The following is a 17,474-nucleotide window of genomic DNA, read 5'->3' as shown; positions in this document are numbered from 1 at the left end:
GTGCCGACAAAAGGTGCTATAAAGCTTCATTAAATTGGAAACCATCCAACAGTCGCACATTAGAGACTGAACTCAGTAGACAAGTAGCTTCATCAGTACAAAGCTGATTCACAGCTAGGTGCTTTAAGAATTCCACACAAAAGGAACCCTTAGCTAACTTTGCTCTGAATTAGGTTTTCAAGTAGCAAAGACAGACTTTGATGCCTATTGCAAGCCTACAGATTTTTTTTTGTTATTATTTTTTTGTGTGTGTGCACAGAAGAGATGACCACAGAACAGTGTCTCTAAAGACAGCCAGGGAAAAGGCAAAAAGAAATGAGTAGCCACTGAGCCACCATCCACCATCCAAGGCTTCAGACTCGCCATAATGGGAAAAAATAAAAATAAATAAAAAAAAAACATTGCAGGTTGTTTTTCACTGATAGTCCAAATGTTGTCCTTTGTGCAAGCTCAAAAAGGAAAACGTATGTATAACTACTCCCTGTTGTATCTATCCTGTTCAGTAAGAATTCTCTTCCCTAGTTGTGGTGTTGTCCTGAAGCATCCATAGGCTGGTTGTGGAGTCACCAGGAGCTGAAACCAGTCATGTCTGCAAGCTTTTGTTTACAAGGACGCAGGTTAAGGATTACGTGCAATGTCTAGGGTTATAAACACCGGTCTCATCTTGTACCACGTAGAGTCCAGTTCTGGCCTGGAGCTCCTGCACTGTAAATGAAGAGGACGGGATAGTGCCTTTGTGGAGAAACGTATATAAAGCTTTCAACAGCTGTCTCTTATACATCCATGCAGAACTGGGTATGTTAGCAACTCTAATGGACTACCTGAGATGATAAGTTGGGGAAAAACTTGTATTTTCCAATAACATCTAAATGTTAAATGCTAAACATCACCTCAGGATTTTTGTTCATGTGCAATTGAATCTGTTTTGTTGGTTGTTTGCAACCACCTACTGCTCCGTCTACTCTTCATGTACTCGTGGCTTCTAACACATGCCCAGGGTAACATGCATTAGGCCTATCTAAAACAAATGCATACAAACACCTTGTTTGGAAATCTGTGCTGAGTAGGAATGACCCAACTTAAAAATTAATTACGTACAGTTTTGTTGGTTTAAAAAGTAACTATGTGCCTCACAGTTTGCAGACAATGCTTCTAGAGGTCTTTGAGAAATACAAATATTGCTAACCCTAAAATGTTTCTTCCCTCAACCTGCCCATAGTCATGAAATTTCGCCTAAAACCTCTATTTTTTGAGGTTGAACTGAGTGCATAGGGGCTGAATACCAACACTACTCACAGCCCAGGCTGCGTTTAACGCTTACAAGTGACACAAGTTCTTGCCCCTCTGGGGTGCACTCAGCCCCAGCGGCTCCTCACACGGCCGCCTTTTCCCCCTGGGGCAGGACACAGAGCCGGTGGCCTCCTGGCACCACCGCCTTGTGGCGGCCGGGGCGAGGCGCAGGCCCGGAGCCATGTTGGGCGTTACCCCCAGGCAGCGCCCCCCTCCCTCCCCTCAAGGCGTGTGGCAAAATGGCAGCGAGAGCGGCGGATTCTGAGTGGCTGCCGTGCCGCTGGGTGCCAAGTGCCGCTGCCCTTCTGGAAGGTTCTGTGATGACAGTGGCGGCCCTGAGAGAAGCCCAGGGTTTATACAGCAAGAAGAGGTGCCCAGTGGTGCTTCGCACAGGGTGCGCCCCTCTGCTCTGTGGCACCATTAACGTGCTTATTTGTAAAAATTAAACCAAGAGGTGCTCAGACTTCACCCAGTTCCAGCAGTGAGGCTGTCTGTGACAGTCAGCCCGGCCCTGGCAATAAGAGCCGGGGAGACAGACGGAGCAGCAGGATGCCGCCCCTTCTTCTCACAGCAAGAACAGTGCTTGTGCGTTGGATGCTTAGGGAGGCAGCAAGGTTTTCTACCTCACTGCTTAGTGTGGTGAGAAGAAACGTGAGGCATTCAGGGTACCGTGCTCCCTTCGGGTGGCAGGAGGCCCTGGGCAGTCCCAGAGCATCCTGCAGCCCAGAGCCATCGTTCCAGCTTGAGCAGGCCCTCTGTTAACACCCAGGACTGGTAACATACTGTTCTAAGACACAGTAAAGCCCAGCCTTTAGTTTCTGTTAGTTTCTTCAGTGGAGGATAGTGCTTGCAACAAAAATGATTAACAGATGGCTCAACAACAGAACATATTTTTAATGTTTATTTAATACATAGTATAAGGCTATGTCAGGAAAATGCAAGTCAAGATAGCACATCCAATTTTATATATAGCATATTTATGCCACTCAGACACAATAATTCAAAGGCTATTAGGTTTCTTAACAAGCGAAGTATATGCAGGTAAAAAACTTCTAAACAATAAGTCCTCTACGAGACCATTTCTCCTACCCCAAATAACTCCCTCGAAGTTAACTTTTGCATTTGAAACACCACTTATCTTATAAACATTTATTAAAAACTATGTGTTCAGTGAGGGGGTCCATGTTTCTTTGTCAGCTTTTCTTGTAGCACCCTAGAGATAACCTAGTCATCTTCAGCACTATTCGCAGAAGAAATCAATGTCCTGAAAAAGAGTTAAAAGGAAAGATCTTTTGAGATTACTGAAGGATTAATGTTCTTTTATCATCCCCCAAAGGTAGATAAGTAGATGCAAACACTGAATACACTGTAAGATACTCAAAGTATGTTCTCTATAAATTAACTTCACAGAATTCTGGAGAAAAACGTCTTTTTTTTTTTTTCTTTCAACTCCTTTTATGTAGTTGGGATGATTTGTTCCTGCCATAAATCTTTAAAGTGAATTAGGCAATACCATGTTCTTTCTTATTTCAGATGATTCCTTTATCTTTTTGTTTTGTATTCCCACATCCATGCTTGGATTTATTAAGAGTTTTATGTAACCTCTTATCCTTAAACTATGCCTAATCACACACAAAAAGGACACCTTAAACAGACTGAGGCTGTTACATTTCCTCCAGAGAAATCCAACTAAGAAAATGCCTTTTTTTTTTTTTTCTTGAAAACTTCCAGCAAGCGATATGTTTTCAGAGCATATTGCTTTCATCTAGCTTTCTGCTAGCATTTTACATAGCCATGTAGATCTCATCTTGATTCTACTGTACAGAATCATCACCTCATGGTGCTGAAACTGAGCAACATATACATTAGCCCAACCTATCACACGTACCTGTTCCCTGGAAGCAGAAGACAGGGAGCTGTTTCAGAGCAGATGCTTACTGGTAATAAAAGTACTTTAATCTTAGCTAGCAAATGGCCAATTTTAAGTGATTGAGGGAAGGCAGGCAATCCAACACCACTTTGTAGTACACAGTCTATTGTATTGAGTCTGTTGTATTCAGTGCAATTCAGAAGTAGCAGCACTGGGAAAAACATCTTCCAAGACTTATCACTTGAAACAGCCACCAATAGGCATGGATTACCTAACATGGCAAAAAGGATGCTGACAGAAGTTCACAATCCCAGTAATTTATTAGGAGGGTCTGTAGCCAATGGCATACATTGACTCCAGCTGTGACAAGTTACTGGAGTGAGCAGTATTGCCCATACAGATTGGTCAGGATGTGCTGTAGACAGTTTTAAATGTAATCCTGGAGTCAGACCCTTTAAGGTCACGTTTTGCAACATACAACCGAGAACAGAGCAACAAGGACAAGAACTGCTACAAGCTTTTGTCACAAAGTTCCTGCACAGCAAGAATGTGAAATAAGGATGAAATGACTGTGGAGCTCAGTGTCCTTAGTTCTGCAGGAGGGTTGGATGCAGAACTTCTACTTGCCAATTGAAGTTCTGCATTGCAGCCTGGCAATGTCCCATTCTGGACCCTCAGCCAGCCTGCAGGCTAAGACATCACTTTAACCTGCCTCTGCTTCCAATTCAGCTTGCCGTTCAGCAGACTGGCTGTCATATTGTTGAGTAAAGAACTTAGAAACACGTTTTAGTCATTCTTTCATGTTCTGTGACTAATTGCTACAATGCTTCTGGGCCAAATTCAGAATATTCTAATACAGCGTAAAGAAAATCAATCACTTATTTCAAGATTTGCATTTGCTCATAAAAACTTGTCTGACATTAATAATCCTAGCAACTATTAATGTGAAATGAAGTTCTTCATCTTGCTTATTTCCCGTGTTAATGAAACCCACCTAGTAATCCAGAGCTAGGATTAAAGACTCGGTATGTGATTTCAAGACTGACGCACTAATCATTGTATTTTGCTGTACACTTCAAAATAGAATGTAACTAAATATTCAATATTAATGAAGGTAGTAATTGGAAACCTACCATTCAATCTGTTTTAAGCACAGATATAGGTTACCAGTAATGTTACTCATAAGCCAGACCACATCAGCCTTTGAGAAAGGACCCTCCTCTTCCACTCTTCTGTGAAATGTGTTTCAGACCTTCAGTAATATTAAGCATTGCCTGCTATAGGACATACTACTGGACAATCAGGGAGAACCATTCTTTCAGAAGTGCAGCCTACTTATAAGTTTTCAATGGCTTTGCAGTTAAACTTTTTATTACATGTACTAAGAACTTCTGCTATCAGACAGCAAGCATACTCTTCTCATACACATCCTGTACTCTGAATACAAAGTTTAATTCTTTTAACATTTTAACCCAAGTGATACCGCTGCAGTAAAAACAAGAACTAAAAAAAATGTCTTTCTGAATGAAGAATGGAAAAGTGAGTTTTCACATATGGTCTCTCACTGAAGTGGGAGATGTTCAGGAGGGTAAAATTAAAGTTTTCTATGAAAATGGCAATCAATGTGCACAATTAATCGAAAGTGGGGTTGGACACGTTAGTAAAATATGCAGCACAACGTCCAGATCAAAACAACAACAACAACAAAAAAAAACATTTGCAACACATTGCAAGAAGCTCGGGTAACAGGCTGTTGTGGCCTTGAAGCAGCACCATTCAAAGCAATAGGAACTCTAATAGGATCAAGGCCTCAACGCAGCATTTGTGATGTCTACAATATCAGAGCTTATGTTAGGATTTTATTGAGGCTATTTGCCTGTATAAAGGCCCAAAGACTGCATCCCTAAGCATCTGTGATATGCTACAATCAACTGCCACAATTATGATTTGTTTTTACAGCAAATTAACATTACACAGCCAAGTATAATTATGCAGCCAGCTGGGCTTTTGCAAATTCCTTACCGTTGTAGGAACTGTCTTATTTGCTTCTTGATAGACATGTTGTTCTGAGACTAAACTGCTAGGGAAATAACCAACTGTCCCCATATGGTCTTCATACTGTTCTCCATAAACCTTCAAGCAAGGAGATGTATAATTAGGTACCTTACAACCGTCCTCATCTGGTTTAAGCTAGTTCATAATTTAGTCAGAAGCAGTTACTAACAGTGTTTCTTACTCTGGTTTTAGATATCTTAGTTCTCCAATTAACCAGCGCATGAAATGAACAATTAACTTCCAACATAGGCATGCATTTTTGGAGTAAATACCACCTACAGTTTATCCAGATTTTTATTTTATATATATATATATATATATATATAATATACATGATGTTACATCAAAACCCACACTAGCATCCATTTCATGACAAAAGTACACATTAATCAACTTCTGATTTGCTCATAGACACAAGAATCTCATCTTACACTTCCAGCCCAGAGTTCTCCAGATTCTTTTTCCTTCACTAGTTTTGAGTAAACATAAATCAACTGCCCTTTTTTAATATTAATGAATCTGCAGTCTGGAGCATTATAATCCTCTTCTGCTCTGACAAGGGAAATGGTGTCTAGAAAAAAAAAAAAACAATCAAGAATGAGCTGGATGAATTTAAGGACATACTTTTATAAAGAGAAATATAAATATATGATGCCCGTGGATGCACACATGTTAAACTACTTCTACAGACAAAAGTAGGTTATTCTGAAATTGTCTGCCAAGAATTTGTCCTGCTAATTTTTCCATCTCTGGTAAGCAAAGTAACAGCTTAAGAATGTGTATTTCATCAGAATGGGAATCACAGTCGTCCTCTTTACACTTACCTTTCACTCAAGTGAAAAAGGTCCCTTACAATTTTTGTTTCAGTAAAATGGGCTTTGATGTTCTCTATCAATCCTCCCACATTTCTTTAAATTGACAAACCAATTTAGAAATGAGCTAAATAAGCACAGCAGTTTTCTGTCAAACTCCATCCAAGCTCCACAATTGTTTTTCAGAATATATTCTCCTGTAATTTCAATGAAAGCAGGATTACTTACAGACGCAGTCGTCATCAGCACACAGCTTCTTGCTGGCAAGTTTGTCCATAAAAATTCCAGTTACAAGGGGATACATTAATCTGAGACACAAAAGTAAGATAACCATATAAGCACGTTGTGTCATTTTTTTCTTTGCTGCAGCACCTCCCAAATGTGGACTGGGTCAAGCAATCTGTATCTTTTATGGAAGAACCAAACATCTGGACAAACATCCCTGGCCAATGGGAAGGGATCAAGGGGACATTCCACTGCTACAGGAGGAGCTGCAGGCAGGAAGAAAGCCTCAGGTTCCACTTACAAAACAGAATCCCTTCCCAAACCCATTCTGGGTTAGCATTTCAATGAGCAACTGTATTACTTAAACATTCTTAAGCCTTCCGGTAGTCATCCATAGGCTTAATCTTTGTCTCTGCAGTGATGGCAGAGACCTCAAGCAAAAAAATGAGAATGAAAAATTAAGTTGGACTGTGATAAGCAGGAAAGGAAATCACATCCTTTCAAATCCTTGAGTCCTTTATTCTCATGAACGCTCACTGACAAACTGTCTTCACTGGACCATGAACACACCACAACAGAAATTTCCTTGTTACAGCCTACAGGCAGGCCCTACAAGGACCCTAAAACATAAATGCAAACGTAACCCAGTAAAAAGGCTTGGCAAGTCAGACATTTAAATCAGTGGCCTAAAATTCAAGCATTGCATACTTGTATAGGCAAGACTTATTTTCCACAGGCAGATACAGAAAGAGGGCAAACAGGTTGTACCAGGGTAGTGGCCATCTCGCGTCTATTTACACAGCTCAACGCACTTGAGATTTGCAGATGCGAGACCCTAAAAACATACCGTGCCACAAGCTGACTTAAAAGGTGCTGGTTATGCCTGAGAGGACATTCAGAATTGATCTAACTTCCCCAAACCTCACCATAACATATATGTAAGGAGAAGGAAAGGAGTATTATGATTAAAATAGATGCGAACACATACACACACACAGAAAAACCTCAGTTACTACACTGTAAGCTGCTCACATCACAGCTGTCATGCTACAAAAAGCTAGTTTGGATCAGTCCTTAGAAGTGACCAAAAGCAAGTGTGTGAATTCCCCAAATGGCCGTCCAGTCCATCAGTGCTCTGTGATTCACAAGGCCTGAAGAGCTACCAGCTGTGCCATCTTTCAGACAACTATCATCAAAAAAACACACCAACTTTTAAAGAATGAGCATCTTGCTATTTCTAACATCACCCTTATATTACAGCTGACTTAACAACATTCTCCTCTAACCTTCCAGCCCATTACTCCTTCCTCCAACCTCCCATACATTTATTTTTATTTTTTTAATTTTTTTTTGTAGACAGCTCCACACAAACCCTTCTAAGTGAATCAGGGTAGAGTGTGGCACTATGCAATGCAGTCTCACAGAAATGAAATAGTGGAAGGCAAGAACAGCATCATTAATACCTACAAAATTGCAACTGCAGAGGGAAAAAAAAAACAAGGTTAATGACAGAACAAAATCACTTTTACTCTTCACAGGTGCACAAAGAAATTCACTTGCAAGTGCTCTAAGTTTGTGAATTCGCTAAAAATAATGAAAAATGCATACATGGAAATATGACATTAATAGGACTACTGGAAAGAGCATCATCTTGCAGTGTCATCTGAGAAAGAGATCAATTTATTTTGCAAGTCTTGTGCAAAACAGGTTTCATGTAGCAGTTTCAGATGCACTGAAACAGCACTTGCTCAGAAATTGTGTGGATGTGCCAAAATATGGACTACTGCAAGGTTTCATAAAAAGCAATCAGGCACAGCTCTTCGTCCACAGAACAGTCTTAATTCAGATCCCAATCATCTCAGAACAAACTGAGAAAAACAACAGCTACAACTAAGCCTCCACAACACATCAAGTCATGGTAACAGAGGAAAAGCTACAGCCATCAGCTTACTCCCTCCTTTTCCAGTTGACCTACTTACTCTGGAAACAAAAAAGCCTGAATGCTTGCAGTGTAGCTGATATGCGAATTTGGACATTCTTCCTTGTAGTTTCTGGTCTTAACATCAGGTACTCTAATACTTGCCTGAACCACTTTTGAAGGAAGTCGTGCTAACTCTGTCCCATTACATCTTTGAAAGGGTAGTTAATGACCTCACAGAGAAAAAAATAAAAATTGAGGAATGGTGCAAAATGACGAGCACAAACACATCGTGTTACCTCTTCCTCTCAAATGTGGATCTCTAAGGGTCTGATAGAAATGCTTCTAGACATCACCACGCAAAACTCACTGTTCCACCAGAAATATAATAATACTTTAAGTAAGTTACATTATTCTCTTAGCCTAAAATATATTTCTAGGTCCTCCTTCACCTCAACAAAGCACTCCAGCTCTTGAAGCAATTTATTTTCCATGCAAATATTCATAATAGTTACAACTCCCAATACTGCATCTGATTAATTCTCTGCACGTAGTGTATTTCATGTCCAACAAACCCCTTAACTGTTTTAAACGAATGGAAGAGACCTCAAACCACCACACATATTAGGACACGCATTTTGAAAAACCTGTCAGACTGTCAGGCATATCAGCAATGTCTTTCTAAAGAGTAAGAAAGCTCTTCCTAAACCATTTATTAAAACCACTGGTAAATAATGGAGGATTGGAAAAGTAAACTTTTACGGGCCCTCTATACGCTTGCTTCTATTACCAGCCATCACTGTGGAGACAAAACCAAAGAAGTTGAACAATGCTATCAAATTCTCATCAATTTCTACCAGAACCTGGAAAAAAAAAAAAACTCCAATGATAATCTGTTGCTTTTCAGTGAGAGTAATTTTGTCTTATGACAAACAATGCCTTAATGCCTTGCCTTAAGACTTCAGATAATGGTACTGAAAACTGAGTGCTGCATTCTGAATATGCTGACACTTAGTATACCTGCTCATGCTTTTTGCTCTGAAGAGACAGCTATTTTTCCAGCATTCACTTTTGAGAAATGAAGGCCACCTTAGAAGTAGTTAAATCAATGTAAGTAATTGGCCCTGCAAGCCTAACACATTCAAGGAAAGACAAATTCAAGGAAAAACACAGTTTGAAAACAGCATCAACTAAATTTATTTTATAAAAAACGGTGTTTTAGCACAGAAGTTTACTATTCAAGAGATCCACAAAGTCCTGCAACTGGCCCAACGGTGGTGGCCACTTCACACAACAGTCTTATCTCTTCTGCAGAGAAGAGCAAACATGCTAGCTGATCAAAGTATCATCATGATAAAAAAAATCAATCCGAAGAAGTCCTTTAAAGAGCGTCTGGTTATTTCTTGGCATAAGTGATTTTCATAGCATGAGACGGAGTGATCTTGAATCCTTGGAGGGCATCTCGAGCAGCTCCGGCTTGACATTCATTTTCAAACTCCACAAATGCAATGTCATGGCGCCCAGGCACTAAACGCACTTCTTTAAATCCAGGAAACCTTTAAAAGAAATTGAAAGAGTCAGATATTATTTCCTGGTTTGATAATTTGTATCTCTTCAGTAGCCGTAGGACCTCACCATACATATCTACTAGCATAACAATTACTACTAATAAAAGATTCAACTGAACACCTTTTCTATGTCCAGTCATCAGAACTATGGACCTGAGGATTACCCTGTGGAAGTAATTCAGTCAGTCCTGCACACATGCAGAGTCAACTAAAGCTAGTTTTGAAGCCGTTCCTGATATCATAAAGTGTTTCATATTGGTCACTAACTTAAATCCAGTGCAGACTGGTAATAGATAACTTACACAATCAAAAGCAACTCAAAATAAAAAAGAAAATTGCACTTGTTTTCTGCACCAAGACATCAGACCTGACATTTGTAATCTTGGCAGTAACACAGAAAACTGAAATACTTTCAAAACCTCTTATTTGCTAAAAATCAACTTGCTAACTGAGAAAGTATAAAGGTAACAGAAGGATTCAAAGAATAACTCAAAACTTACTGATTGAATAACATGGACAGCATCATCTCGTTTGTTTCCTCAGGCAGGTTATTAAGGAAAAGGATATAGTTCGGTGGGTTATCAGGCACCTGCAACAACAGAAGAACAACACTCAGCAGATTATCCACAGCTGTCCGCTCCTCTGCGATCTGCATTATTATTTGAACTAAGACTCACGCATCCTCAGTTTTTACTCTGAATACTGCTAGTTGGGCTTTAGGATACCTTCACGCAATATGCAGACAAATTCCCATGTGTTTTTTCAAACTGTCTATCTCACAGCAATAAAAATTTAGAGGATCTCTTGCTTCCACAAAAAAAAAAAATCACATTAATATATTTTCTTAGACATCTTATTTAAACTTGATAGCTCAACAGCTGATGCTGCAGTACTCCACTATACCAGGTGCCTTACAACTACCCATAGTGCCATTTTAGATTATTCAGGCCATCCAAGATACCTGTGGGGGAAGTGACAAACCTAGGCCTTCCACAGCTCCCTCTCTGGTAGAGCAGCTGGTGGCCACGATAAATACTCTGTTCATCTACAGTAGAACTGAACTACTGAGTTTCTTTGAGCAACTGAAAACCACACAAAACACTGGTTTTACTATAGTGTTGTATTAAAATATATTGATTAGAAACCCAGTTAGTTCTTAAGCTTCAGAATCTTTAACAGATTTGGTCACAAAAACAAGCATTACCTGCTGATTCTGTGGTGAAGTCCCAGGGGCACTGGCTGAATTTTGTGTTGCTCCCTAGCAAATAAGTACAAAATAGTTTTTAAAAGATATTTGGTTAGAAATATATAAACACATATCACCATGTTTCTATACAACTCAAGCAGTATGTTAAGGCTAGTGTGTTTTGTTTATTGTTCTGACTGATTAAACTGTAATCCAAGGAACATTCGTTGTTTATGAAATACCTGCTGTAAGGAAACAAAAACACATGCATTTCACTGAACCCCAAAACCAGACAACAAAAGAAAAAAACATCTAACTAATGGCAATGGCAGCAGAATCACTACTTCTCCACATCATAAAATTCAGTTTTACAAGACAGGAAGCTGTTCTGAAAATGAAAGCCTAGACAGGACACATTTAGTAGGAAAAAAAACAGATGCTCCACTGAGGACACCAGTTTACAAAGTATAGCTTAAAGCCATTACCATTATCAATAGAAGCAATTAATTCTTCCTAGAAGGTTTGTGTATAACCATTGATTTTGAATAAATTGTGAGAAAACTGAATATTCTACTTGGAAAATGTTTTCTATGATTGCTCTGATCTCTTCTTAATTGTGTCTTAACAGGAACAGCAGCGAGGTAACAGTATTCAAATCCTGTGCCTTGGTGTTTTCTACTAAACTTGAAGACATACGTGACTAAACATTATTAGTTTATGCCAGGACAACCCTTTTTGGAGATATATTCCAAGCCAACTCCTTCCCGTCTAATTGTAAATGGGTAATCTTATTCCCTTTTACCCATTTGCCATTCTACAGCGTCTGTAGTGCAAATAAGCATTTAAACACTAGTAAGTGATAGAGCACAGTAGGTATCAACAGACAACAATTCAAAGAACTGAGAAATACAGAACTGAGAAAGACAATCATTAGTCTTCAGAAGAAAAACCTAAATAGGTTGCCCCCCCTCTTGTTTTTTTTTTTTTTAAAACAAAAACAGCCTACCTGGATAACCTTCTTATTTGCTGCATTTGCTGACTGCTCCAGAGATTTGGCCTTCTTCTTTTCCTTCCTTTTTTCCTTATCAGCAAAAGTACCACGCATTTTAGAGATGATATCAGAGTCTGTTTTTGCATACTGAATACGCTTTTTAAAAGAAAAAAGAACACATTTTGTTTATTATACTTAAAATCTTGTAGCAACTTTGTTGACTGTGTTCTACTTGCACTACTGACATAGTATTTTTGTAGAAACTTCTTGTATTAAAAATACTCATAAGTTGTAGGTATGCTTACAGAGTACATAATCCTCAAAATTAATTCTGATCACAACTAAAGAACTTTTTAAGAACTCAGATGGACCACTCATGAGAATAAATTACTAATTTTACCTCTCTCATTGGAATCGGAACTCTAATCAGCTAATGGCACCTTTTTAATGTCTATCAAGGTAACAGCTGTACAAAGCTATATAACGTCAGTTAACAAAACTGCCACCAGATGCTATTTAAAAAACTGAGGGGTTTAAAGCACTTGGGGGCAGGAAGGGAGGTGTTAGGCATTAAGACTCCATGGTAGTTTCTCAGATCTCTGCAGAGAAAAATGAGTTCAGTAAAACTCAAATAAAAAAGAGAAGTACTTGCCTTAATTCAACTTGAATTGCATAAATTTTGTCAGCACAACTGCATTATTTTTTCTGACAGAGGCTTCCCAAATTCAGGGAGATAAATGGATTCAGTTAGAAATTTACAGCTGGCGTAACGTTACATATGTCAATGTGTACACATGCGTGCATACATTTACAATCTTACCACTTATTGGAGACTACCTCAATACAGAATTATATGGGCCAAATGTTTTTTTACGTTTTTTTATGTTGCTAGATGTAGTATGCGTGCTGCCGTCAATATTTAAAGAGGAAAGTATGTCCAAAAGCTTATGAAGTTTCAATTTATTTATTAATTTATTTCCTATTACATTTTACAGAGCACAAAGCTCTTTAAGGGCAAATAACAGAATTAAGCTTGTACAATTCCTCATTAAGGATTTTGTTAGATAATTTTAAAGTGTTAATGAAACAATCTTGTGGCTCAGCAACACAACAGCCTGTGCACTCCTTAACACTCAAAGCCATGAGCTAAAAGCCAGTACTAATATATCCATCTATCACTGAAGTGGGCTATTTGCATGTATTGTGCCACACATAGCTGCAGAATTAGGAGATGCGTAGTTATTCAAGCAGGCAACAACAGGAACGCGTCAACTGTTGTGCCATTCTGCCTGTAATCGAGTACGTTATTAAATCAGTTTTTCTTGAGTAGCAGTGCTTTTGCATCACTGAAGCGATACCAAAATTCAGTCATTTGGCTTGCTAATCTGATGTATGCACACACAAAACTATCCAACAATTTAAAAAATATATATATTACCAAACACACCTGGCAATTTCTGGAAAGTAAAACTAGAGATCTTCACCCTTCCCACTGTTGCCTCAAAATGGAAGCATCACAGTCTACGAACAACTAGAGTAACCAATAATTATCATATCAACAGAAAGCACCTAACTTCAAGAACATTACTACAGGAATTTTATCTGTTCAACAGAAGACATGATGTGTAAGCTGGAAGCACTTCAGATCTTGAAACTTCAACCTACCACAGAAAAACATAAAGCCATCATTTAAGACAGTCAAATGATAAGTTCAGCCTCACTGTACTTGAACTACTGTCTCTCCAGTCTCCCCTCAAGCTTGCATAAATGTATCTATTAATTGAGAGAGGACATCACTGAATAACAGCACAATTATATGTGACAGCTGATTCTTAAGGTGCGAATACCCAAACGTTGCATCATACCACAATAAATTTTTGTTATATAGAAAGAACAAAATAACTCACCATTGGTTTCCCATAAAATGGAAAGCCTTGGAGTTGTCTCAGAGCGTTGGTAGATGATCCAAGTTCTTTAAATATAACAAAAGCCTGTCCTCTCATCTTCATAGTCTTCAAAGCCACAATGTCAACCACATGACCGAACTGTGAGAATAATGCGTACAAGGACCTCTTCAGCTCTGTTGACACGTTAAAAAAAAACGCACATGATTATAACCAGTTACATATAAATGTCTGCTTCTAGAGTTTGCTGTCCTTTAGGATTTCTGCCCCCTTGATCTCACAGTAATAACTTATATGAGCTTAGAACTGCTGCACAAGTGCAAGTTAATTGGCCCAGTTTTTGCAAGTTGGTGTATAATGCTTGGTTTCACATCACAAGCATTCAGCTAGCAAAGAAACCGTTCCTCCATGCATTTTAACTTTCTACGACAGTAAAAATTACTGGAGGGTACAAATACACGTTCTTGTGTATACGTATATATACACACACATACACAAACACACACACTCCAGTATGATGTATTACAGCCATCAAAGACCGATCAGCAAATCAATACCATCACATGCAACAGTAAAGAGGTATGACTTAAGAACACTGCAAAGACCTAATCAAAGGCTAAATAATTTTGGAAGTTTAGTTTCTAACTGTTTAATCAATTCTTTCAAGCACATCAAGTATTTTTCATATTCTATATATAAATACATTTTTGTATGATCACACTGTAACTTGCAGTTGCCACGGATTTATTTTTATTATTTCAAGTCACCTGACACATCAAATTAAACTTTAATCTTCTCCAATTAAGCTAAATATAACCTCTATATTGCATAATTATTCTGACAAGTCTTACACTTGAAATATTTCAGCTACGTAAGAGCACTACCTCTTGGTTACTGCTGTTGAGACCTGGTAATACCAGCCCAATATCACTTTTTCTAGCTGCTCTTGACAAACTACAGCTCTCTCTCTATATATAAAAAAAAAATCAAAATCAACAGGAAGCCAATTAAAGCAACTTGTGAAGTATGATACCTTCCAAAAGCTACATAGTAAAATACAAGAATGCAACTTGCTTTATCAGCATTTTTTGTTTTCTTATTGAAACTTTTATCTTTAAATAACTTTAAAATGTATTTAAATATGGGATTTGCAGGCTTTATTGGTAATTTGAACTACTGTATTTAAAAACTATAGCCAAACAATTTAATAATGGACACTTATTAGCTTATAGGGCACCTAAAATGCTACAAATAAATCCTTAACGTTTACTTTATTAAATAGAACCATCTTGATAAACCACTTTATTGGCAAAGCTGGTTCCCTTTCCAGAACACTCCCTGCAGCACCCAGAATAAGCATTTGAGCAGGGCTAGAACATGGTCCAGCCACTCAACCCAAACAACTACAATTAAGTTACCTTTGTCACTTAAGATTATGCGCTAAGCATGAGTATTAAAAAACGGATGGTTCTGGTTCTATACAATGAATATAGAGCCAAATAAAGGCGTGTTTTTTAATTATTATTATTATTTTATTATTATTATTATTTGTTCTTTTTAAAGCACACTGAGGAGCTGAGATTCCTCCACAGGAAGCTGGAGTAGCTGTGAGGCGGTGTCTGTAACGCAGGGACGCACTACACGTTGGTTGATGGCACCGATGCCGACAGGCGAGGCCCACCAGCGGTATCTCAGGACGCCCGTCGGGGTCCCGGGGGCTCAGCCCCAGCCCCGCAGGCAGCCCCCGGCCTGCCCTTCACCATGCCCCTTCCCACCGCAGCGCTCCCCGAGCAGCGGTACCTTCTTTCTTGATCTTATCGTTTATGTTGTTGATGTAAATGGTGTGGTTCGGCCTGATGTCCATCCTCCGCACCGCGCCTACAACACAGCACACGCACAGCCGTTACCGGCCGGCCCCGCGCCGCTTCCCCCCCCCCGCCACCGCCTCCACCTCCACCTCGAGGGCGCCGCGCAGGCCCCACAGGGCAGCCCCAGCCCTCCCCAGGCGGCCCCCGGAGCCGCCCTGGCACCGGGACGCGGCACCCACCGGGCACCGCCGGCCCCTCACCGCCTCCCTCCGAAATGGCCGCCGCCGCCGCGCGCAGGCGGGGCAGCCGCTCCCGGAGCGATCGATGCGCCGAGCGGCCCATGCGCGGGGCGGGGCAAGGCGGCCGCCTGTCTGCCAGGCCGGGGGTGGTGGGCGGCCGCCATCTTGGCGCCCCTCAGAGCGGGCGAGGGGAGCTGCGCGGGGTGATTCAGGCCCGGGGTGAAGCTGACAGAAAATGGGGCTTCCTCAGTCAGCTTCTCCCTTTATTATGTTCTGATAGAGTGATAAACGTACCTAGCTGTGATTTTCGTGTCTTCACAGGTGACGGAGCAGCTGTGGAGAACGAAGAGAAACAACACCTAAAAACACCTCTTAACAAGCATCCATTAGCTAACATTTGTTTTTCGATTACCTTTTCAATATCTAAACTATCTGAACATTTCATTTCTTGAAAGTACTTTTGAAATCCCTGCGGCTATGGAACCTGGGGAAAAATAAACAGAGAACAGATTGAGGTTGCAGCCTTTGAATTTTTGGAATAATTTTGCAGGCTGCATACTTTTGTGCCTATGAATGAACAATGATGCAGTCTGTTCCAGAAACAACTTCAAGTCGTGAAAGTTTAACCTGGTTGCATGTCAAAAAGTTACCAGGGAAAGTTATAATCCGTAAGAGACTTTGTGTTCAAATTAAGCTATATTTGGAAAGGTCCACACTGAAACTCGTCTCTTGGTAAAAAGACAGGGTTATTAGGGAGCTGTTGCTTCAGCTGCTTGTCAGGAAAAGTGAACACATTAGTTCCAGATCCTAGAGTTTTCCTGATTAAAAAAAAATCAGGTATTGAGGAAACTCTGGTATTGAGGAAGCTTATAGAGAACAACATAGATTAAACTGAGTTAATAGGGGAAAAAAAAAAAGCAACCAAAAAAACCAGCACTTGATTGAGAGGTTTACTGGTGGGAGAGAACAGCATTACCTTCAGTTGTGTAATAGCATTGCATGGTATGGGAAACAGTGCCCATAGAAAGGTAATGTGCAATATATACACATCACAAATTAAAATGATAATAGACAGCAGTTCAAGGCACGTTTTATGGTCCACTTTGGGGTCTTTCTTTTTTTTTTTTTTTTATAAATATTTAACAAAAAATATCTTTGGAGTCCAAGCATGAACGATTTATTAAAAAACGTTTTCAGAGAGGCTATGTGCTATTTTATGTGTTGGACAGCAATACAATCCACATAACTCGTAATTTACTAAAAAAGTTCAAAACTACTTGTTTGTTATTGAATCAATGTAGCTAGGGGAATTTGATTTTCTCCTGGAATCAAAAACATTGACTTATTATAAATGACTTTATTTTAAAGTCTTTAAACTGTTCATAAAGAAACTAAAGAAAACAAACACACAAAAAACCTCTACCTGACACAGAGTAAGGAAGAATTCACGACTTCTATAATTCTTCCAGTGCAGCGTGCCACACTCATACATGCTCAGAGTCACTATAAGCACTGCTGATTTATTCTTGCAGAATGCGAATGCAATAAAGCAGAAAGCTGTGCCTTTCCTTTCCTGCTCTTCAGGTGGGATTTCAGCCTAACTGCTGG

General features: G+C 39.6%; 2 protein-coding genes across 2 annotated transcripts; both read right to left on the bottom strand.

Moving 5' to 3' along the window:
* Window positions 1-2,193: 2,193 nt before the first annotated feature.
* On the bottom strand, window positions 2,194-9,200 carry OTOR (otoraplin). Its single transcript, XM_035320238.1, has 4 exons — window positions 6,256-9,200; window positions 5,647-5,786; window positions 5,183-5,293; window positions 2,194-2,554 (listed from the first exon to the last, which is right to left on the bottom strand). The coding sequence occupies exons 1-4, from the start codon at window positions 6,377-6,379 to the stop codon at window positions 2,531-2,533; spliced, it is 399 nt and encodes a 132-aa protein (XP_035176129.1). The 5' UTR covers window positions 6,380-9,200; the 3' UTR covers window positions 2,194-2,530.
* A 143-nt stretch (window positions 9,201-9,343) lies between these two features.
* On the bottom strand, window positions 9,344-15,708 carry SNRPB2 (small nuclear ribonucleoprotein polypeptide B2). Its single transcript, XM_035320237.1, has 6 exons — window positions 15,620-15,708; window positions 13,823-13,995; window positions 11,931-12,071; window positions 10,943-10,996; window positions 10,239-10,327; window positions 9,344-9,726 (listed from the first exon to the last, which is right to left on the bottom strand). The coding sequence occupies exons 1-6, from the start codon at window positions 15,681-15,683 to the stop codon at window positions 9,567-9,569; spliced, it is 681 nt and encodes a 226-aa protein (XP_035176128.1). The 5' UTR covers window positions 15,684-15,708; the 3' UTR covers window positions 9,344-9,566.
* Between the last annotated feature and the right edge of the window lie 1,766 nt (window positions 15,709-17,474).

This window comes from Oxyura jamaicensis, chromosome 3, assembly GCF_011077185.1.
Source record: "Oxyura jamaicensis isolate SHBP4307 breed ruddy duck chromosome 3, BPBGC_Ojam_1.0, whole genome shotgun sequence".
NCBI lineage: Eukaryota > Metazoa > Chordata > Aves > Anseriformes > Anatidae > Oxyura > Oxyura jamaicensis.
This window is presented reverse-complemented; position numbering and strand designations above follow the sequence as displayed.